The sequence below is a fragment of the Magnolia sinica genome, chromosome 3 (genome assembly GCF_029962835.1).
Source record: "Magnolia sinica isolate HGM2019 chromosome 3, MsV1, whole genome shotgun sequence".
Lineage (NCBI taxonomy): Eukaryota > Viridiplantae > Streptophyta > Magnoliopsida > Magnoliales > Magnoliaceae > Magnolia > Magnolia sinica.
The window spans coordinates 65,414,895-65,439,134 of NC_080575.1; the positions used below are offsets into that span (position 1 = coordinate 65,414,895).

Below are 24,240 nucleotides of genomic sequence, written 5' to 3' on the forward strand. Positions count from 1 at the left end.
TCATCATCATAGCCTTCCCTCAGGTATTTGGGTCAGCTTTGTGAATCTCATTTCACCAATCAATCCTAAGGCTCTATGCTATGCAACTGAACAAGCCTTCATATACTTCCTCACCACCTTGATCCAAGACCTTTTTAGGTCTTCCTGTCAGTCTTTTTGAGGCCTTTCAACTCCTATCATTATTCCTTGCTGGAGCTCTCTAGTCTTTGTTGCACATGACCGATCACCTCAACCTGCTCTAGATCATTTAATTTCTTATTGGAATTATTCTTATGCTGTTCCAATGAACTCATTTTTAATTCTATACTTTCGTCCCAAGCATAGCCAGTCAAGTAGTTGTCTTATGAAAATTTCCTAGTTTCATTGACATAGGAGCCGATCAATTTCCTTGTTTCATAGACATTCCCATGATGAAGGGCTTGATCCAAAATGACATAGGAGTCGGGAGGAACACTTGTTTCATAGACATCCACCGATGGATAAACGAACTTATATGTATTTATGCGTGAATGAATGTGATGTGGATAAGATTGTTTGTGTTTGGATGAATGTACTTTTATGTTTGGATGGATTTACTAGTTTGGGTTTATATGGATGTGAATGTGAATATGATGCAATATACTATATAACAGGTGTATATCAGGAAAAATATGATGAAATATATTATAACAGGTGTATATCAGGAAAAATATTTTTTTTTTGTGAAATTTTGTGCCGGAATATTCATTTTTTAAAAGAGACTTTTAGCTACGAAATTTTTCGTAGGCAAAAGTTTTGTAAATATTTTTAGCAACGAAATCTTTTGTTGCTAAAAGTCTAACAATTTCTTTTCACAAACATTTTCGTTACTAAAAGTGGAACGAATATTTTTTAGCAGCGAAAATTTTCACTGCTAAAAGTCTTGTAAAGTTTTTTTTTGTGACGAAAGTTTTCATCGCTAAAAGTGGACCGAATATTTTTAGCAGCGAAAATTTTCGCTACTAAAAGTCTTATAAAGTTTTTTTAGTGACGAAAATTTGCATCGCTAAAAGTGAAATTAAAATTTTTGGCCGCGAAAATTTTCACTGCTAAAAACCTTATAAAGTTTTTTTAGCGACGAAAAGTTTCGTTGCTAAAAGTGGAACATATATTTTTGGCAGCGAAAATTTTCGTTGCTAAAAGTCTTATGAAGTTCTTTTAGCGACAAAAATTTTCGTCGCTAAAAGTGGAACGTATATTTTTGACAGCGAAAATTTTCACTGCTAAAAGTCTTGTGAAGTTTTATTAGTGACGAAAATTTTCGTTGCTAAAAAGATTACCTTTAGCGGCGATTTAAATTTTTCATCGATAAAACCCTTTTACGTCGGTGTTTTAGCGACGAATTTAGCGACGAAAATTTTCGTCGCTAAAACTTATTAGCTACGAAATTTTGGCATTTAGTGATGAAAATTTTCGTTGCTAAAAGTGGGATTTCTTGTAGTGAACCGATACGCCTACTGATACTGTCATTCAAAACCTTGGGCTCACCTGATGAGTTGCCAGCCTAATTTTTTGGCTTGGTCATCAATAAGGTAGTGCCTACCTGATGATAGCTAGGATGTTCCAACACATTGCTTTAAGTATTAATACTTCTTGTCATATGTAAGATCAAGGTGCTCCCACTTCTAAATCTGAACTCTGTTATGATTGGCTCCAAGAGCTCATGTAGAAAAGGAAGGTTAATGTCTGTTAGACAACTGTTTCTACCTAATGTGTCTTACTAGTACATAACCCCTTTACTAGTATTAGTGCAATAGATTAGTAAGTTTAGTCACTATTAAGCAACAAAGGAAACAACAATTTTACCTTGGGTAATAAAAATAAAAAGTACTCAAGGCAATCCTACATACCAACTACATAAAAGATGGAGTAACTGAAATCTACATAAGCTGGAATGTTAACATAGACAATTTGAACAACATGAAATGTAACCATCATATTTAGATTTCAAAATTATACTTTTGCAACTGTATGTAGCCAGGATAGGGTTTTGCACTTCCAAAACTATTAAGTAGTGTTTATCAGTTGACTAAATATCAGTTTCTAAAGGCAATATTTATAGGTAAAAGAAAATCATTAAAATTGTTTAGGCAGTACATAAGTTTTGCCAAAAAGAAAGATATTTAGATTTTTTGCTAATGGTTTGTGTTCTGTGTCTTTATATATGCAGCCCTATGTGAAGATTCGATTTAGAGTCTCATCTTTTGCAATTCACTTACTTGAGAAGGGAACACAAGTTAGTTTCTTCTTCTATATCACATGATTCTACCGATACAAAATATATATATATATATATATATATATATATATATATATATATATATATATATATATATATATATATATATATATATATATATATATATATATATATATATATATAAAAGAAAGAAAGAAAAGAAGACAAACTGATACAGATGCACTCAAAAATTGTATGTGTCATATGTAGGCCCAAATAAAACCAACTAATTGTGCAACCCACTGTTCTCAAGTCACGAGACCAAGATCAAATTGGTTAAACAATCCTAACCACTTTATACATTTTCTTAGACTTTGTATTCCAGTTTTTTAGGTGATAACATCTTAACAGTTCCTTAAAATAGGTTTTTTTTTTTTTTTTTTTTTTTTTTAAATTAAGACCATGGCACACTACCAAAAAAATGACCAAAGGCTACGGACTATGTGAGTTTTTTGTTACGGGTATAAACCGTAGCTAATTTACTACGGTTTTAATCCGTAGCTAAAGAATACTGCACCCACCACAGCCTACTGAAGTTTTACGGTGCCCTAAGAGCCTTCATGGGCCTGTCGCAACATGCATGTTTTATCTAAGCCGTCCATCAATTTGGACAACTCATTTTAAGTCATGAGCCCAAAAAAGGAGGTAGATCGAAGGCTCAAGTGGACCACACTGCTGGAAATAGTCGATATTAAGTCGCCGCCATTTATATTCGTGTGATCCACGTGGTCCTTCGATTTGCCTCCGTTTTTCGTATCACGCATATAATTAGATTCTAAAATGAATAAATGGATTGAATAAACCATGTACATCATGGTGGGCCCCACGAGCCCATGACAGGACCGTCCTTGCAATGGCGGTCCCCAAAATTTCAGCTCATTCTTTTGGTAAAAGAAACCTCCACACACTCCCGCCCTCACTTTCCCTTTCCCTCTCCTTCTCCCTCTCCCTTTCGCCCTCACTTTCCCTCTCCCTCTCCCTCCCGCCCTCACCTTCCCTCTCTCGCACTCCCTTGCCTTCGCTCGCCATCGCCCTTCTCTCTCTCTCTCTTTCTCTCTCTCTCTCTCTTGGCGCATCGTCTCCAGCATCATCTTCAGATCTGGTGCAGCCAGCAGCCCCCACCCTTCACCTCTTCCCCAACCAGGTACTCATTTCTCTTAAATGGAGATTTAGGGTTTTTATTTCTAGATCTGCAAATCTGCATAATATCATATTTTACAATATTGGAATTAGGGCTTTCCTAAAATCTGTAATGGGAAAAGGATTTGTTGGGCTTTTGTAAAAATCACTTTTATGGTTTATTTTTCTGAATCTGTAATGGGAAAAGGATCATCTTTTCCTTTCATTTCTTGGGTGGGATTTATTTTTTTTAATGATTTTGGGGTCTAATCGTGTTGGGTTTAAGGGTGGGTTCTTTTTGTCGTTCGTTTCAACATTTTCTTTTGGGGGTATGATGGGTTTTGTGTTTTGGGGATTTGGGTTCCTGGGTTTATGGTAATTTATGCTTTCTTCAGTGGGGGGTTTTGTTTTGGGATTTGATGGTTTTTTGTCCATCTGGATTTGGGTGTTTGGGTATCACATTCCTTTTTTTTTTTCCTAGCTTTAATGTTGAAATCTCTTTTATAATTCGGAATTCTCCCTTTGTTTGTGAAAATTTAAGGAATCCTGTTCCTATAGAAAGAAAATAGAAAGATTTACTCATTCTTCATGGTTATGAAGTATCTGCCCTTGTTGTAGCAGTAGTTGAACTTGTTGAACATTGTCTCTTGAAGAGGAATTATAGTCTCCATGTAAAAAAAAAAAAGGCACTCAAGGTACTCTCTCTTTCTCTCTATTTTTGTCTTTTGATGGCCGGAAATTGGGCAGCAACCATAGCAATGGCAGCCATTTCCGCCACTGTCCATGGCCCCCTACATGTTTGAAGAAATGCTTCAACCAATATTCTTGATTGTGTCATGTACTCTTTCAGAATATGGATTAATTCCACAAATCTCCAGCACATTTTGGCGTTTACCTAGATTCTAGCACGTCCCACACATTCACATCACAGGCTTTCATTGAATCACGAGCATTTGGATGCACCGTGACCAATTAACCATGGTTAGTTCAATAGAAAGGAAATGGTGAAATTGTCCTAGTATTTATGATATGAGGGAGTAGCCCTCAAGTGGCAGTTAACTTCCATTTATATCTGACATGATGGTAATATAATTGAAATTTGGAGACTGGTTCCTCGATATGGATACCAAGGTAATTGCAATTTTGTCACTTCCACTTCAAGAACTAATTATTTTAGTTCACTTCATTAGTACATACTATGCTAGTTCTTAATCATATAGCCTCTACTGTTGAGATCTGCTGTTAAATTTTAGTAATGGAAGTTCATTTTTTAACGTTCCAGAATATTACAACAAGAACATTATTTAGCAACTGAATCCAATATTATGCTTGTAATTGTTGCTCCTCATCATTGCAGGTTCTTATATATAGAGATTGGACGTCTTCAGAACATTCACAATAGCCACAAATGCAGTGGATACGAACAATTGCAAGTTGATGATTCTACAGCTTGTTTTTTCTCTCAGGGATAGGAAAATGCAAAATGAGACTCGGCTAGAAATTGCATCTATATATCACACAGATGCCATGTAACTCATACCATTTTTTTCTTTAAATTATTATTGTGGTGGTCCTATTAAATCTATGAAGTTTTCAATTGTTTTCACCACTCATGTCAAGGAGATTTTACTATTGTTTCTTATTAAAGTTGCTTATTTGTTGATACTGTTCTATATCTTTTCTTTTTCCTACAATAGGTGGGGATGCATCAATGACTTCACCATTGTCATCATTGAGTGATGAGCCCCAACCAAAAGAGAATTTATTGTCTATACTCAAAGCCCCAGGTTCTATGGGTGAGTGTCCAGAAGTGTCCTTAAAGAATGTAGGCAATTGGAGTTAGTTTTTTTTACTATCGTAGTGAATTTCATTAGTTATAGGAAGCTCTTTTTTAATGCCTCTATTTTTCTCTTTCACATCCTAAAAGAATTACTTTCTTGCTTCCTATTTCTTGGGTTAGATTAGAGGACTACTGGAAAGCCAGTCTCCTTTGCCTTGGAAGTACCTACTTTCATGCCTCCTATTTCTTGCATTTGTTGCACACGGTCACATAAATGCTACCACAAATATTAAAAAATGGCATGTTTCACGCATAGTTTTGCAAACACATTGATGATGGCTCCTTGAAGAACTCATTATCAAGTTATTCTATCTGGTTCTGGATGTTCTCATGGATACTAATCATTGCATTTCTGTTCAACAGGATGATGATTTAGATGAATCGATTTACACTCCAGGTTTGTTGGTTTGAGCTAATCCCTTTTTTTCTTTTACTTTTCTCCATAATCTTTCAAAAAGGGACAAAATCTTCATAATTCATTAATTCTTTTTTCCATATAGATTGCTGATGTGTTGTTGGGAGCACGTCATCTCAAAATTACAAAAGATTATAGTTCTATTTTTTTTCCTCCATTGAATCTGTTTTGGAGTAGTTCCATACTTTGTTTCATTTATTTTTCAAAAATAAAATATAAAAATTACAGTTCATCTAAAAAAATCATGGTTCACAGTTCCATGTTCAGTTTCTTGGAATAGAACAGTTCCATAGTTCATAATAGTCACTTCTTGGGCTGCAATGGCCAAGAAGTGAAAATAGAAAACTATGGATTCAGTTATCCAAACCAGTAATATGATGGGTTTCACTATTGATGACCCACACACCAAAGTTCCTCAAGATTGAAATATTCCAACCCTTCAATACCCAGCCAAGAAGTACACATTTAAGAAAGAAAAAATAGTGATAGTTCGAACTCAATAGAAAACTGGCCAAATATCAATGACTAGGATCTAGCAATCTTGGTTTTTTTTTTTTGGGTTGCATCACATCAACAATTTGAACCATACTTCTTTGTCATTTTACGTCTACTTATTTATAACATGCGGGCTTTTCTCTAGATTGGTCATAACATGTTCTAGTAGAGGAACCTACTTCAAATGATGTTGGTTCTTCAGTTCTCATTTTTGGTCCCTTAGTTATTGGACCTTATCATAAAAGCTACCTTCTCCTATGGTCCATCTGCTTTGTATTTTTTCCGATCAAAGGAGGAAAAGGAGATCCTTCTACTAGAAACTGCAGATCGTACCGTAGATTTCACTGGAGCAAAGCTGTAAAATATATTTTAGTTACTTCATTATTAGTTTCATGAATATTGAAAGACGAGGCAGTGGACTGATTGACGGTTGGATCTCATGAAAGTTTCACACACAAGACGCTTGTCTAGCTATACTTAGTTCATTTCACAAATAGTTTATTTAAATTCTACTTAGATAATATGATAGTGCAACTTGTACTGATTTATGAATTATAAGGGAGAAGCATACCTAACAGGGTGGGTGTAATTTTATTTATTTATTTTGAAAATGATTTACTTTTATGTGAAAAAAAGGTTCGATGGTGTGTATTAGTGATGATCGTTATTGTTTATTCTCATGTATTAGTGATGATTGCTATTGTTTATTCTCTTTGAGCCGCATGTTGGCTCAAGTACTCTTTCAAACCAGCTCTTGCAGGTCTTTCTCATGCTTTTCAATGTACTGTCGAAACGGTATATGGCCTATATCAGGTTCGTTTGTTTAATCACATTTGATGGGTGGTTGCTCTTCTATATTTGAGTTCTTTATATGGGGAGTTGGGAGTTCTCCCAAGGTTCTACTTGTGAAGGTATTTTTGGGTGTTGGTTATTTTTCTGTCAATTGATTGGGTTTGCATGTATTCTCTGTTTTACCATGAAAGCATTAGTGAAGTAATGAAGATTCAAGTATACAGATGGAAATTTAATAAGGGAAAGTTTGTGGTTGGTCTTTGGTTCATGTTTCTGTCACATACTGCATCACTTAATTATTTTCCAATTTGTCATAACTATGGCATAGATGACAGGATTTAACCATGACATGATTGTAATTCTTCTCATTATTTCCAGCTTTGATCATGACTGGAAGAAAATAAAGGCATTTGTCAGCTCAAAGACAGTTATTCAGGTAATTCAATACATCTTTATTTCTTGCTAAAGAATTAAGTTGCAACCAAACTGTAATCAGCAACTCATGAACTGCAACAAAATCATCATTGTACTAATAATGCAAAGGCTGTAGGTTCAAAACTGGCATGGGTCAAACTTATAGTTACCTCTTCTTTGGTAGATATACAGGTATTGTAAGTTGTACCTATTAATTGATGGCTCCCGCATTTTCTTTTACTGACAGGTCTTTGCATTTTATAGAAATCTTTGAAGAAGTTGTTGTCACATGGGACTATTTTAGTAGGCCACAGTTTATATAATGATCTACAAGGTATGCAAAGGACCTTGTCACTCTTAAAGAAGCTCTATTTAATCAATTTGTTGAAAATTCTGATTAGTAGTTTTTTTTTTTTTATTATTAGTAGTTCTCTTTCATCCATCCTAATTGACTTTCTTACGTTGTTGTGGAGTGTTCTTTTCTAATGCTTCATGCTTGTGGTTTGTTCTCCTCTTTTACTTATTTTAATTTGTTTTTAATAATTTCTATAGTTGCATGTACTACAGAATTCAGAACTATTAGTGATCCTTCAAAGTATGATAGTTGAGGAGTAACTTTTGTTTCCTGATTTGATACTCAAAGAAAAGAAATCTTAGCATCTGATGATTGTTTACCCTGCATGCATTTGTTGGTATCAGATCCATTGCTCATGGAAACATCTCAAGTAGTTAGGGTGGCCTAGGCCATGCAACATCAATATCTCATGTAGACCCACCCAACCCAACAAGCCCAGCCAATCAGTTCCACCCAAATATTCAAGGGTGTGTCATTTGGAAAATACAGCAATCACATTCTGCATTGGGTGGAATGGACTTCCTCTGTTGAACCAACCTGCAATGGCAGAGTGAGCTAGTTTCTCTATTCAAAGGATCAGGAACAATGGTAATTGAGGCAAGTGGGCATTCTACTCACTGGGAATTTATTTACATCTAAATTCATCTCTACTGAGCATTTGGGGTTGCACAGAATTTAATATACAACTAGCAGGCAATCATTTTCCGCTTTAAAGAATTTTGCCTTTGATTGGCTTTGTGAGGTAATTTTAAGACCTGTGAGCATTGGAAACTATAACAGCAATCCAGATTTGGTTATCTAATCCAGTAGGTGTTTTTTTCTTAGATTGCATTTTCTTTTTCCAATCAAATTGCCTTAGAAAGTGAGAACATCAATTAGAAAAGAAAAAGAGCATGAAGGTCTCTCGTTGGCATTCAACGTGGCAAGGATACTTAAATTAGAAAAGGTGATGAGGATACCAAAAGATTAGTTGGTTATACTACCACCAACTCTAGGATCATGGTTCGATTTAATTTGTTTATGGACTTATTTGCTAATGCAAATTGTAGAGATGTGGAGGAATCGTTTATTTGAAACCTTAGGACCTTGCTAGCTTGTGGTTTTGGTTTTTTTAAGAAATTTCTCCTATTGAAAAATTGGAATTCCTGTTTTTATTTTTTCTTTCTTGCAGTGTGTATCTGTTGATGAAGACAACTAGACTGGGTAACTATAAATAACTGATAAATATATTTTTTATTTGGGGTTCTTGTAGTATATTTTTTTTTCCTTGCCTCTAATTGTTTGTTATGATTCCTTTGAGTACCTGTTTTCTGCTGACACTTGCTAGCCGAGGAGCACCTTTTTTAGATCCTAGCTAGCCATCCATCAATCAGGTCCCACCATGAACATTACGTGGTTCGAATGCAGGTGCCAATGCTTGGGTATTGCGTCATTTTGAATGAAATTCTCACCAAATGCTTTAGTTAATCAGTTCTATCATGACTAAAATTCAGTCCTTGCATCAATCAAAATGAACTATTCCTTGGTAAGGTGGCTAAAATCTGTATGTTGGAATCAACTACCCATGGTAAGGTGGCTAAAAACAGAGGTTGCTCTATGCAGTGGCCTTTTAGAGTGGTTACATAAACTCATAGGCAACCAATTAATTGAGGAGAAAATGTGGTACTTGATTATTATTTTTTAATGCAATGATAATGAATGGACAATTTTTTTTCCCAGATTCATGGGGCGATCCCTTTCCAACAACTGATCCATATTTGGACTTGGTCATTGCCAGTGATATCCTATTGTGTAAGGTTTGTTGCTATATCTTATATCAGTGCTCAATAATATGAACGAGTAGTTAAAGGCAAAACTTTGTTTTTTTTTTTTTTTTGAAAGGTGAAACTTTATTCTTTGAAATCCTTGTAGATTATGTTAAAATCTTATGAGCATGATTTATTGCATGCCATTTCTTACTCATAATTATGCTGTTCCCTGGTTCCAAATGTTGTGTATGGTGCTTAAATTTTGAGTGAAGTAGATTAGGTTAGTAAACAATGTATCATGTCTGCTATAAGAAGTTCAGTCCTATGAAAGTTCGTTCTTTGAAAGTGCAGCTTGTCTACTACATGTGCTCTTGCACATGTCAGCATGATGGACATGCTATGTTTCCACAAGTTCACCATAGGTGAGTCTCTATCCTATTGCACTGCAAGATGCCATGTTTATTATGTCCCACTGTTGGAACGATTGGATTTGATATGTTGGATTTGCCAAATCATATTAGCAAGATTCATGGATGCCTTCTTAAAGTTGACCTTTAGGATTTTGTTTGCTAATTTCTTTATATATTACCTTTCTAATTTTCAGGAACCTCTCTATGCTCACTTTCTTTTGATTGAATGAATGATTGTAATTGATTCATTATTAAATGAATGATTGTAATTTGAATGAATGGATGGATTGTAATTTAAATGAATGAATGATTATGCAGGTGGTAATTGAATGAATGATTATGCAGGTGGTAACTGAATGAAAGAATGATTATAATTTTTTTTTTAAATGCAGGCAATAGCTACGGATATTAATCGTAGATGGTAATCTGACAATCATAGCTATTATAAAATTCGGCATATTGCTGCGGATCGAACACTACTTTTAGCTATGGCTACGGATTAAATCCGTAGCTATAGATTTTAGACATATTGGCTCGGCACCTACGACGACGGTTATGCTACGGATTTAATCCGTAGACTTTGCCCATTTTCCTGGTAGTGGCAACTTGATCAGTAAGCATTTCTTTTTCAGGAGGATGTAATTTTGAGATGACAAAGAAAAAGTACAGATTTGGCAATTTAGGCAACTATGTGTGAAATAGTTTGAGGACACGTCTGCATATAAAGACAAAGTCATTGCAATGTGGTCGCACGTGGCTGGGGAAAACGTTGTGTTTCTAGATGCTCAGAGATCCGTGTAAATGATACAGACAAGGTAAGATGATGACATGATTTTTTGTATACTATACTCATACTTGTAGAGAGAAATGTATCGTTCCTCCAGGCCTTACATGAATTGGGTTGTCCTGATAGGTTATGGCAAATGTTGACAAGGGATAGGACTTTGTAGGACAGAGCACATGGTAAATAGAAAATATATTTGTTCATTTTCACAATATTTACATTGACTTTTGTTGGTGTAGAAAATTTCACAATTTGTGTAAGTTAGATGGCTTTCCTTCTTAAATTCCAGTTGGAATGCATTATATTTAATTGCATGACCAATGGTAACCAGGCCTAAAAATCCAAAGATCCCAATCTTGTTAACCTCATAAAGATGGCTATACCAGGATTCTGATCATGCTACTCTCACAAAGATAGCTGTCAATTGCCCTGTAGTGAGAATATTACAACTATAACGTGGGATTTATATGAATGGTTTGGATTGTGCCACACGACGCTTGCTTAATGCCTACACACCTTTCGTACATCTCTAAGGTTTTGATGGAAAATGGTGCCAATCATACCACGGCTACCATGCAGGGCTGAATCATCTTAGATAATCATTTGAATTTAGATTCTAATGCTGCAGGGGCCATCTAAAGAAATATTCCTTTGTGCCCTTTTGAGTCTTCCACATATTTGAAATCCTTAATAGTCTTTTAGACTGTTTTAAAAAATAAAATAAAATTAGTTAATGCATTAGTACACATACCCCCACTGTTAGCCACACCCTACTTGGGAATCGAGGTTATTTTCATTCAGTCTACCACTTAAGGTATGGATTGGTGTGTAAATTAGTTCTGAAAGTAGCTATTAATCCTGAAAGCTATGGTATTGTAGACTTAGAAAGTAGCAGTTGGTCTTCAAAGCTGAAATTTTATTTGCTTAATTAACAGAACGTTGGTTCGTTTTCGAACTATGTTAATTAAAATAACTATTACTTTTTTCATGTCCACATTTTAAATTGCTAAATTCATATACCATGTTTAGATGGGTAGAATTTGTGGGGTTTTTTCTTCTTCTTTTTCGTCTTCTTCTTCTTCTTCTTTTTTTTAAAATTGTCATGCACATAAAATAATTTCTTTCATTAGTTGTAATTGTTGTTTTCAAGAATCTAGCTCATGGCTTATATTGCTGAACTTTCAGGGATGTGATAGGTATACTGTGCACCCACATTTGAAACCAGCCCTCTTGGAAGCGGAGTCTTCAACAGTTTGAGCAGTGGGGCCTATGGTTTTAATGATCCTGTCATCAGTTTGTTTGGACCACAATGTGTATGGGCAGTCACTTGAGCTGGAGGGTTACGAATTCGCTTTCTTCATTTTATCTATGGCAAGTGTTACATGTATATTTGTTCATCACATTCGACACATGTAAAAAGGTTATCTAATGATCCTATACTATATATAACTCTAGCAGTTGGATTTTGACTGTGGTTATTTGTTTCAGTACTTGATTTAATTTCTGAATAGTAAATATTGCTTTTCAACAGGGGTTGGCGAAGTATGGTTCCATTAGTTGGTGAAGGTTATAGTTATGTTTACTTGTGAACTATATAATTGATGAAAAGTTTAAAAGTAATGAAATGATTAAGATGAAAACCATTCTTGTTATGAAATATATGGTTTTCAACCCAGTCTCTCTGTTGGGCTTTTGTTATGAAACACTAGTGCTAGTAGCTGGGAGCTAATCATGTCGATATTATCTATATATTTTGAATTTCTTGCACTCATTCTCTTCGGGTCTTGCAACAAGAGTACATTCGTGGAATCAGTGCATGGAATTTTAATCTGGAGGATTTGAAAGCTCAAGCTGCCATTGTAAGGAGGTTCAATTTTAGTTAGATATTAATGCTTAAAACCATGAAAAATGTCTAGAAATGGTTCATTTTGGTAGTACATGGAAGTACCTCAAATTGATGATGATTATCTATGTACCTCAATTGGTGATGATTATCTATGTGGTGATTTCATGGGACACCACAGAAAATGAATCCTGAATGGCGAATTCTGTTTTCCTTTTCCCTGCCCTGGAATATTATTCCTTTAAGTTTCAAGATACTTAAAGCGAACAAAAGATTATGTTGACAAAAAAGCATTTTATAAAACCATTTCCCAAGGCACTTCTAGATGAAGGGATGAAATAATGGTGGCAATGACTTTTCACTAAAAACCGGATTCGACACGTATATAAGGATCGAATCCAATCCAATTCTATTCCTTTGAAATATACACACACATGAATTTTTCTTTCTTAACCTTTTAAATAAAACCCGTAAAAGATCTCTCTTAATTTTTTCTTTTTTCCTTCTATCATGATGATTTTGTTTTGATGGTGGTATATGAAAGACAAAGAGGGTCCATGATTGGTGTAAAAATAGGTAGTGACTTAGACGAGTTGATTTATCAAGGCATGTACTAGCAATGGCAAAAGACATCATTATTATAATTTTTTTGATAGGTTGTTACAGCTTATTTTTCTATTTTATTTTTTAGTGTTTCCCTTTCTTTGTTTATTGGGCTGTTGTTCTTGGAGCTCCTAGTTGAGAAATGTGAAAGAATCCATATTGGTGTGGTTTCTAGACTCTCACGCTGACACATGTCATTTGATACATGTGGGCCAATCATGTACATTGAGTGTGGACCAGAGATCAATATTTTTTAACCATCCATTTCTTTTGAGGACGTGTGACCAACCTGATGAGTGGATTGCCTTGATTCCAGGGCCAGGGCGTGTCCACATGGAGCAGTGCAACTGCTGCCCGCAGGGATCATGCTGTTTTCTTATATTCCCATGGGTTCTCTACTTTTTTTTATCGGTTAACATGTTAGTACACACACCTCACTTGGGAATCAATACCAAGACCTCAGTAGTGTTGAAATGAGGCTATTTTCATTGAGTCTACCACATGAGCTATGGATTGGTGTGTGGGTTTTGTACTCGTACTTGTATGTTTATTGGTTTCTTGTCTACTGAATTTCTATTCATTCTGAAGACTAACATGTTGTAGAATCCGAGGAAGGAAATCAATGCGGTGCTAAAGAAGGAAGCAGATTACTTTGGCGACATTGTGATTTTTCCATTTATGGACCGTTATGAGTTTGTGGTTCTTAAAACCATTGCCATCTGTGAGTATGGGGTGAGTATGTTTCCTTTTCTATTTCCTTTGCTAAGTGTTTTTTTTTAGTTGGAATGATTATTTGATTCAGATAAGTTGTATAGTCCACCGAGAATTATTGATCAATAGAGTCCATTCCATCCATATGTCTGCTTGCCTACCTGCTAAGGGAGGAAATTGCAGTTTGGTTATTTCCATTTTATTATACCAATGTTTGCAATTCAATTTGATAGTGCATTGAAATTCACCCCAACTACCAAAGGGTTTTACTGATAATTGGACAGTTCCTTTGTTTCAATGCCATTGAGGCACAACATTTTCGCATTTAAAAAAGAAAAAGAACCAAAAAGAAAAGAAAAGGCCTTGAGATCTAGTTGGTGTTTTTGTTCTAGGAAAAGCTTAAACCTTGAATGGCAGTTTTTTGCAACATGAGTTGTTCTTAGCTAATTCTGTGAATTTTCTACAATTTTCTTCACTTGAATGTCATAAAAAGATGGTTTTGGTTTGCATGGGAGTCCAATTAGTGACCCAAGTTTCCAGACTTGGGAATCTTTGATTTTGTTTTACAAATGGGTTGCATTTCTCTACTGCTTTGTTATAATTAGCAAGAATTCTGCTACTTTATTCATTTATTTGACTATAAAGTATATTTTCCCTAGAAATATGAACTGTGTTCATTTCTCTTTTATATGTTTCTAACATTTCATTTCTCTATTATTGCCATGCCAGAAGTGGCAATTTCTTAAGTCTAGAATGGAATGAAAGATTGGTTTTCAGTAAATTGTTCCCTAAATTCTTTTCTTATAGGAAGGTCTGGAATTACCAATAGGCATGCAACATTTTCCTTTAGAAGGGCACATGTTTTCTAAGAGGCGTGTCTTGCTGCCAAATAATTTGTTCCTTAAAGCTTACCAATGTCAAAGTTAGCCTTAAAGTGACTCTACTATAGTTGTGAACATAATGAGTTGAAGGAGAAATGCTATGCATGCTTTCTCACATGAGGTTGAGGGTTATCTTTGCAGTAGATGTGTGCATGACAAGGCTATTCATCAGGTGGGTCTCACCATCAACATGCCTACCCTAAAAACCAATTTAATCCACTCATTGGTTGGGCCATTTGCATGTGTTGCATATGGACCATTGGTTGTGTTTTTCCTCTATGTCCACTTTTCTCATACACTAAAAATAGGAGACTGATGCAATTGAGAATTTAATCGAGGATTTAACAGGAATTTTTGTTGGTTTGTTTTCTATAGGTATTTATCCAGTAACTTGCTATATGGAGATATTCCGTTCTCGGCATCTAGGCTCAAATAGCTTGCTATATGGAGATATTCTGGTAACTTACTATGTAGGATCTTGAAATGAAACCCACCTTTGTTCCTAAGTCTGTCAAGGCTATTGCCATGTTATTCTTGGCAATCTCAAAATTTAGAGACACTGTCAAACACCTGACACAGTAGAACATCCATCACTAAAGATAAATATCAATCAAAATGCATCAAGAGTCATGCACTATTTACGACTACATATATGAGTGCAGATAAGCAGTGGACTACCTCTCATAGCAAGCAATAGCTGATTCCAAGTCCCAACGGTTTTTATATAAAATACCCATGTTGCAATATGCTTCGGCATACATAGGCCTTTGTAGTGCAGCTTTCTCGTAGCAGCAAAGAGCCAAATCATATTGCAGCATCTCATAATAGACCACCCCAAGGTTGTAATATGCAGGCTAGATTTGAAACACAAGACACCAAGAATTAACAAGGTTGCTCTGAAATATAAAATATATGAAGGTCATACCAATAAAACATGGGTAATATAAAATATACGAATTAACAGGGTCTTGACCCCATCATTTCTTTCATTCTCCTACCTTTGGAGGATGGCCTCCACACTCCATAGTATTTGGAAAGCACCAATCCATATTAGGTTATCTGTGTTTAATGGGAATAGTGAGGTAGTGGATAGTAACTCATTAGGCGGGAATTTTCATTCCTTACCTAATCTAATTACCTCTGCTGAGATACCTCTTAAGGATTTTAGATTCTGGTACCTTCCATTAGATTGTTGTAATGAATGCTAGTTGAAATGGCTTTTTTTTTAATGACGAAAATGCTTCTCTCTACAAGGACAAACTTAAGTAATTTGATACGCTGCATATCCATTAATCGAGTAGTTAATGTGCGCCTATTTATCACGCTATGCCACAACTATTCCAGGGCCTGGGAATTAAAAAAAAATGTCGACCTGCTTCAATAACATAACCTATTCTCAATCTCTCTCATGGCTATCAACTAGTTCCAACTCGTAAAAGGTTGTACAGAAAAACTGTACTTGCTTGACTTCATTTAGCATTCTTTTTTGTTACAGCATAATGTGGTTGCTTGTGAACCTACATCAACTCCCTCATGCAGCTTAGCTACCATGACATTTTTGCAACCAATTAATGTTTTTTTATCTTTTATTTTGCATGCCCCAAGGAAATCTATGTAAAAATGTAGAGGCAATGAGAACTCTGCTGCTTACTCTATGATTTAATTAAATATCTAGAGATTTTGTTCTTCAATATCTTAGAGAGTTAGCTAGAAAACCAGCTAAACAATTATTTGTAAATAGTCCTGTGGTGTTTCTGCATCTTTTTTCAGCATGCATAAATTGGTTCAGATCAGTTAGGACAAACAATAAGATTCTAATCCTCATGTAGATCCTCAATTTACTTGCATTTCTAGATGCTTCTTTCAGATGACTACTTTAACGCTATACTTATTTGTATGCATGTTGCATTAAATATTCATGAAAGATTGCATGGATGCAAATGCATGATGTATAGGTGTGAGCAAATGCATGATGTATAGGGACTGTGCACATCTGTATTTGCAATTTGTCTCCTGTCATCATCATCATCTCAATTTTCTCCAATTCATTGTTGGGTTTCAAATGATATATTGGAAAAAGTTCTACAGTTGGTTGTCCATTAGACATCAACCCTCTCTTTTACTAAACTTGCCACGACAAAGGCTAACATTGACACCACACACATGCAAGCACGATTCCACCCAATATTGACCCCCAAGCCAACTATCAGATGCACACCCCATAGTTCCAAAAACTTAGTATTGGGGCTGGCCTATGACAGATATAAGGAAGCAAGCATGCAAGCTCAGGACAGTGTCAATTGAAAGAAAGAAAAACTTTGTAAAATTCAGGCACAAGATTGGCCCATTTTTGGGCTTGGTAACCTGGCCATGCTCTATTCCATAGGTTCAAAATGAGAGTTGTGCCCAGCCCATACCAAGATAGGATAGAAGCCATTAGGCCATCCTGTCCATTGACAGCCCTAGCAATGAAGGAAACAAAAAACCAAACCATGAAATGCTAAGAAAATTTTCAAGTTAGATCAAACCAGAATCCAATTTTTAAAGATTAGGTTTTCAATAGTAATGTCAACCAAAAAAAGTAATGGCAAGAAATTGTTCTACACTTTTTTTTTGAAAGATGAAAATTTTATTAAAATAAACAAACAGAAACAAAGCCTACAGGGAAAGAGAGAAAAAATAGCAAGCTATAGGAAACAAGGAAAAACAAAAACTACAAAAAAACTGCCCCGCGGTAGCCAAACCTGGCAAAAACAACATTGCGGAGCCCAATCCTGAAACAGAACTAGCACTCTAGAGAACACTCCTGCAGCTGAGACTGAGGAATTCCTAAAGCAGCGATTATTATGCTTCGCCCATATAGCCCAAAAGACAGCAAGAAGAATGATATGCCATTTCCTTTTGCCCAAAAACCCAACTTGCCACGACAGAGGCTAACATTATTTGATGCCCTTTCTTTCTTTCTTTCTTTGTTTTATTTATTTATTTATGTTTTCTTTTTTTGGTGGATGAGATACAAATGATCATTAAATGAAGGATAATAGCTTGGAGTCTCATCAACATTTCCTGATATTTGGAGGAGGTTGCAGGTTATGCCTTGGCAAGGAATTGGCTATAGTAGAGATTTGTACATTCCTTCATTACTTTGTGACTAAATACAGGTCAGCTATATGATTCTCATGTTACCCTTTCTAAGTTTCAATATGAAATTAGAGTTTGAAGAGGACCTTCCAAACATTAGGTAGGGCTTGTTGTGAACCTTCTTTAGTCCAGAAATTAGGATTATCCACAAAAAAACTTCGGCAACATGCCTATATTGAATATCTACATTAACTTTCATTCTAACTGTTTTAATTTCTCACATAAGTACATGCCACTTGGTAATCACAACAACCTCATTTAGATAAAGGTATGATTATGACAGGCCCCAACTGACGATTAGGCATGTTCTTTCACAAGTCTATGATTGGTACATGTGCATGCATCTGAGTATCATTGCTTGGATCACCTTGGCCTTTCTCTAATGGACCATTAGGTTTTGATCAATGTTTGATGTGAATATATATATTGGGATTGGAGGACTATTAAAGTGTAATTCGAACAAAATTGATGATAGAACTACATGGACAGTAAGGTTTTTAACTTGCATAAGCTACATGGACAAGTTGTTTTAAGACAATCATCCAATTAAGTGCATAGAGTACTTATTTTGTAAGCATGCATAGCACATGCACCACAAGTGAGGTTGTCCATCCTTAAGAACCTAACATGCACTGCACTCAACATTAGAAAGCCCAACATTTATTATATTTGCCAATGTGCCTGTGTGTACATGCACCGCATATTTCACCATGCATCTTCAAGTGCTTCAAATGTGCCGATATTTTCAAGTAACCAACATGCGATACTATCAATTTGCACACAATACTCCCATGTTTGATGGTTTCTCTCCCTATTTAAAAATTACATGTTGTGCATCAAATCATTAGGTGGGCCAAACATGTATGGTAGAATTTTTTTGGTATCCACCAATAGTATTTCTTTGCCCTGAGTAATAGGTGTTCCATATCTGCATTACTTGATATTTGTTAGTCTTGTTACCAAACAAGGGCTTGTCACACAAGTTTTGTATATCGATAAATATTTTTAATTGAAAACCTTTGAAGTTATCTACCTTGTAGTTTGAAGACTTGTTTTAATGATCCAAATAGAAGTCTGTTGAATTTTGGGCTGGGTTACTCATTTTGTTCACAATCTTTTCATCTCTATTTTCATTTTAGTTTTTATAAAATCGGATTATTGGGTAATCCAAATTCTTGTAATTCAGTCATACGGTTTTGATAGTTATGCAGATAGAGATTTGATAGTTATGTAGATAGAGATTTGATAGTTAGACCGATGGAGATTTGATTGTAGGAAAACAATTATCGGAAAGGATTAGTAAAGAATCAGGAGGAATTTCTATTATCAGCACTTTTAGCGGCGTTTGTTATAAAATTTACTTGCATTTTTCGTAGCTTTTATTGGCCTTTTTTACAGCTTTTATCCGGCGTTTCACACATCTTTTAGCGGCGTTCTTACAAAGTGTTCTAGCGTTTTGTACAGTTTACCGGCGCTTCGTAGTTTTTACTGGCAGTCAACAGAAGCGCCGAGACTTTTAGCGACGGCCATCGAAAACGCCGGAAAATGCACAACCGCCGCTAAAAGATACATGACGCCCCTTTAGCGGCACGTGTCCGACCGCCGGAAATTCTTATACCGGCAGTTTTTGGGACTTTTAGAGGCGGTTTTGGTCGCCGGTAAAGGCTATTTTTCTTTTAGTGGTTCTTTCAAACTAGCTCATCCATTGTTGGAGAAAGGCCAACTTTCAAAATGGACAAGAATATCCAATTGGTGAGGCTTTTGCATGATGGTCCATGAAGTGTGGGCTTTAACCCATGGAAAGTCCAGATTGATTGGACTGTCCATATATCCTTTGCAATTAGGTCATCCATCATAGATTGCTTCCAATTCTTTGATTAGAAAAATCATACCCAATCCATCACATGCAACGTTGGAGACAGGCCAACCTTTGAAATGAATAGGAATATCCAATTGTAAGAAATTTTCATGGTCGCCCATGATGCAAGCTTGCTGATGAACAGGCCAAATCTCTCTGTATGCATGTGTGCATGGTTCAGGCTACAGGGACAAATCTCGTTTAGGAAATTTGCCTGGGAGTATCTAGAGAGATTTTCATATTTTGATATTTTCTTGTGATATTATCGAGAAATTTTTTCGAAAATAAAATATTAAAAATATTTAAATAATAAATCAATTTTAAAATATAAACATATAGTTCTAAAATGAATTATTTTAACTTCTAAATGTTTTATGTTAAAAATGCAATAATTTCACAATAAAATTGAGAAATTAAAAATTGTCAAGATTTTGAAAATCTCGCAATATCATCACGATGATATGGATCAATTTCCCGCGAGATAATATCGTGAAATTTTCAAAACGTTTGCTATACTTGATGCAAATGTTTGGGCTTACTTGGAAAATTGAAAAAGTTCAAAAAAAAAAAAAGAAAAAAAAAAAGAAAAAAGAAAAGAAAAACACTTTGATGAATTACATGATTCCAATCCCTCACGATGATAATCATTACAATGAAAACAACCACATAACCATCATGGCCCAAATAATATGATGGAACTGATCTTCCCAAGCACACAACTACAAACACTAAAAACCCTACTGTCTTTCGTTCCCATATATGCATAATGACATTTACAAATATCGTCCTAGGTGTAAAACACTAGAATCAATGGTTTGGATTAATTCCAATACTTCAACCCCTCTTCCAAACTTATAGTTGCACTTGATGCCATTGAATCCATGCCCCCAACAAGGAGGGTATTGCTAGTGTTGCCCTCAAATTCATCCCTCAAATCCTCACTAGAATTACTTGTGAAGAAATTAGTTTCATCCAACATAAAACTATCAATGAAACTCTCATTTCCGTTAGAATTCTTGTCAATCCATGTATTGTTTTTGAAGGTTGAGTCCTCAGATATTGAATTGAATAGGTGGGGTTGGGCCAGAACCTCTTCATGCATGGATGGTTGCGAAGGTGGATGAATGAATGAAGGGAGAGAAACGTCAAGAGAAGGGCTATTAAGATGGCTGTTACTTTCAGTAATAGTATCGGTTGTAGCCAACGGCGAAGATTGTGTCATTATCCCCGTGATAATCACATTTTCGATGGATTTAACCCATTGCTTGACGTAATCGGATAACAAAGGACTGCATAAGGGCTGATGAGTTATTGGGTTGATTCCTTTGAGAACCAAAAGCTTCCTCAATTTTGTGTTCCATAAGTTCTTAATTTCATTGTCGGTTCTTCCCGGCAACTGGGAAGCTATTACTGCCCACCTGAAATAAAAACACCACAAAAAAAATGTAAGAAACTCAATGAAACTACGACGAGGATTAGATTGCGTTTGGAATATGTCATATTAAAATTACTTTGAGGTTTTAGTTTTATATCGGGATAATTGTATACCTTTTGTTTTCATGTTTTTAAACTTAATAATCCTTTATGAGGGAAAATTACTTGACTATTTGACTATGAAAAAAAAAAAAAAGTGCCAAAACTTAATAAAACTCAGAAAAAAAAATAAAAAAATCAACAAAACTCGACTCAACTTCGCACAATTCTACATTATTTATATATTATTTATACTTTTAAATATTTAATAATACATGACGAAGTCAGAAAAACTGGTACAGGTTTCCGAGAAACAAGTCGTGTTTTTTAGTCAACTCAACTCAACTAGATCTCGAGTCAAGTCAAGTTTTGATGTTTTTAAACTAAGGTCAGAATATGGATGGTTGTGATCGTCAGATCATATTCCCACATGGGCCCAATTGGGCAACACATTCGGATGATCCTGAATTACCACGTAGACAAAATAACTCAAATTGCGGGAGATGATTACTCACTTGTTTCCGAAAGCAGAATGGAGTTGGATGATCAGATTTTCCTCCTCTGGGGTGAAGTTTCCTCTCCTTATATCTGGCCTTAGGTAATTCATCCATCTTAGCCTGCATGATTTCCCACACCTCAACAAGCCTGCACAAAAATCACTGGGGCATGTCAATTGCATCTGTAAACCACATCTGCCGTCCCATTGATGCGTGTCCATCGATCTAGATTCCGAATAGTGGTTAGCTTCTAGAATGGATCGCACTGATCAAATCATGGTTTAAAACTCGATAATAATAATAATAATAATAATAATAATAATAATAATAATTAAAAATAAATAAAAAATCTCCATCCAACTCACTGGACTCGACTCAACCAGATATCTTCAAAACTTGAAAAAAAGTCGATCCGATCACGAACCGACGTTATTTATTATATCTTATTTGTACTTATTGAATATTAAATAGAGATGTTTGGAACCTAGTTTGCATATGTGCCATGGTTGCTCTATCCAAGCCATTGATCTGACTGAGGCCATCATGGATGGACCATTTCCAAAATACCATCTTGATTCGTCTAACCTTTCTGCTGTTTGCATGCAAATAAATGGTTAAAAAGAAATTTATGAACAAACCACATTAAATGGAGGAAAGATCAAAGATTCGATGGCTAGGATCTTTCAGTTGCAAGATTTTGGAGGATTGATCCATCCATGATGGTGGCCGTCAAATCAATGGCTTAGATAGAGCAAATAGAGATTCGGCCTTTTTTAAAGAATACCGAAAAAGCTCAAGGAAACTGGCACGACTTTTCAAGAAACTCACCCAACTGACTGGGTTTTGAGTCTAGTTAAGCTTTCGTGTTTTAGAACTATGGATCAAATAGTCAGAGTTGTCTGATCAATCAACCTTTCTTTTGGATCAGTGCTCGTAGCTAATTTTGTGAATGATCAAAAGAAGGATTTTGATTGGAAAATAGGCTATGGCCTATTTAAAAGGTGGCCCATTAATCGAACGGCGGAGAATGTTTGTAAATCAAAAATCAGCACGTTGATGACTGCACAAACCTGCCTTTTGTGGGACCTGGCGCCAACTAGTGTTCGGGTTGTCTAGAAGAAAGGATCCGAGCTTTTGGTCCTCTTCATGTGTCCATGGACCTTTCTTTAGACCAGCATGCTCGCCGCTGCAACATGGGGCTCGACCCATGGCTTGTGGTGTGCACACACACAGACACACAGACCTTTGATAGTTTGGAATAATGCCGTTTGCTGTACAAATAAGGAATGCCGTTTGCTGTATAAATAAGGAATGTGGCCCTGATTAAAATACATTTTCTCGTTACTAAGATTGTGCCTTGTGGACAAGCTAATGGACCCCACTAGTTCTTCACGTAATCGAGCTTGTCAGGGTATATGTTTTGGACTTTAACCAAAAAGGCCCCCCAGATTTGATAAAAATTACGTGTTGCCCTTTGAAAATTCTGGGATTTTCAGGGAGGCCTAAATCACATCCAAATGGAGAATTATATATATCTGTTTGGATAGGTTGTCTCCAGGTACATGAGATATCACCGCTCGATTGAAATCGATGTAGTTGGGTCCACCATTTTGGACCTATCTAAAAATGGAGTCAGTTCAGGTACTTAGTCGGGTACCCCCAAGTGATTAATATTACTACACACATGTAGAGAGAATGATCCGATTAGTGCATGCCCACACCACTGTAACTTATGGTAATTAATGTCGACCTTTTTGTAGGGTCCACAATCATGTGTGGATGACATCAATTCTATCCAGTAGGTGCGCTGCCTAAAGTTCAGTTTGAGCTCAGAAAACAGGCCGATCAAATAGTCAGGTGGGCCACACACAAGGGACTAACATAAAATAGTCTAAAACCACTAAAAAATTTAAGGAGGTGTTTGGTGCATGGGATTATATAGGTTTAAGTGGGGTGGAATTAGGAAAATGCAATAATTATTTGGTGTCTGGGATTGTCACTTAATCCCGTGGCTTAGCGTCTTGGATGAAAATGGATTGGTAAATCACCCTACCACTATCGTTTGGTGCTCTGTGGGCCCTACCATGATGTATGTGTATCATCCATTCTGTCCACCCATTCTTCCAGATCATTTTATGGTAAGAGCCCAAAAATGAGCTTGATCCAAATCTCAAGTGGACCACACAGTGTTGATTGAACAGCCACTATTAAAAACTTTTTTGGGGTCATAAACGTTTTCGATCAAGCTGATATATATATATATATATTCCCTTCATCCAAGTCTTTATGACCTAATCAACCGGTTAGATGTCAAATAACCATTACAGTTGGCCTAGGAGGGTTTTAATGGTGGAATTCAATCACAACTGTTTTCTCATGGTGTGGTCAACCTGAGATTTATGTCTACCTCATTTTTTGGATCAACCCATAAAGTTATACTTCAAAATGGATGGACGGCTTGGATAAAACACATACATCATGGTGGGGTCCACATAACACTGACCAAGCGGAAATCCCCTGCCCAGGCGTGGATTTGAAGAAGAGGCTTCACAACCCAGTCCCTAACACTACGTTGGGATGATACACTGGATATTAAAACCCACT

At 35.9% G+C, this 24,240-nt stretch overlaps 2 protein-coding genes and 2 long non-coding RNA genes across 4 annotated transcripts; 3 read left to right on the forward strand and 1 right to left on the reverse strand.

The window, feature by feature from the left end:
- Window positions 1–4,846: 4,846 nt before the first annotated feature.
- Window positions 4,847–8,446, forward strand: LOC131239982 (uncharacterized). Its single transcript, XR_009168544.1, has 4 exons — window positions 4,847–4,905; window positions 5,074–7,354; window positions 7,469–7,524; window positions 7,597–8,446. It is a non-coding gene; the product is annotated as an uncharacterized LOC131239982 (long non-coding RNA).
- A 2,004-nt stretch (window positions 8,447–10,450) lies between these two features.
- Window positions 10,451–10,925, forward strand: LOC131239983 (uncharacterized). Its single transcript, XR_009168545.1, has 2 exons — window positions 10,451–10,660; window positions 10,759–10,925. It is a non-coding gene; the product is annotated as an uncharacterized LOC131239983 (long non-coding RNA).
- A 1,258-nt stretch (window positions 10,926–12,183) lies between these two features.
- On the forward strand, window positions 12,184–18,087 carry LOC131239981 (cytochrome P450 85A3-like). Its single transcript, XM_058237956.1, has 5 exons — window positions 12,184–12,488; window positions 13,023–13,094; window positions 13,679–13,796; window positions 15,043–15,125; window positions 17,704–18,087. The coding sequence occupies exons 2-5, from the start codon at window positions 13,092–13,094 to the stop codon at window positions 17,839–17,841; spliced, it is 342 nt and encodes a 113-aa protein (XP_058093939.1). The 5' UTR covers window positions 12,184–12,488; window positions 13,023–13,091; the 3' UTR covers window positions 17,842–18,087.
- A 1,644-nt stretch (window positions 18,088–19,731) lies between these two features.
- Window positions 19,732–22,845, reverse strand: LOC131238524 (myb-related protein 308-like). The gene is made up of 3 exons (XM_058236227.1): window positions 22,707–22,845; window positions 21,655–21,784; window positions 19,732–21,084 (listed from the first exon to the last, which is right to left on the reverse strand). Exons 1-3 carry the CDS (start codon window positions 22,843–22,845, stop codon window positions 20,487–20,489), a joined length of 867 nt encoding a protein of 288 aa, XP_058092210.1. The 3' UTR covers window positions 19,732–20,486.
- Between the last annotated feature and the right edge of the window lie 1,395 nt (window positions 22,846–24,240).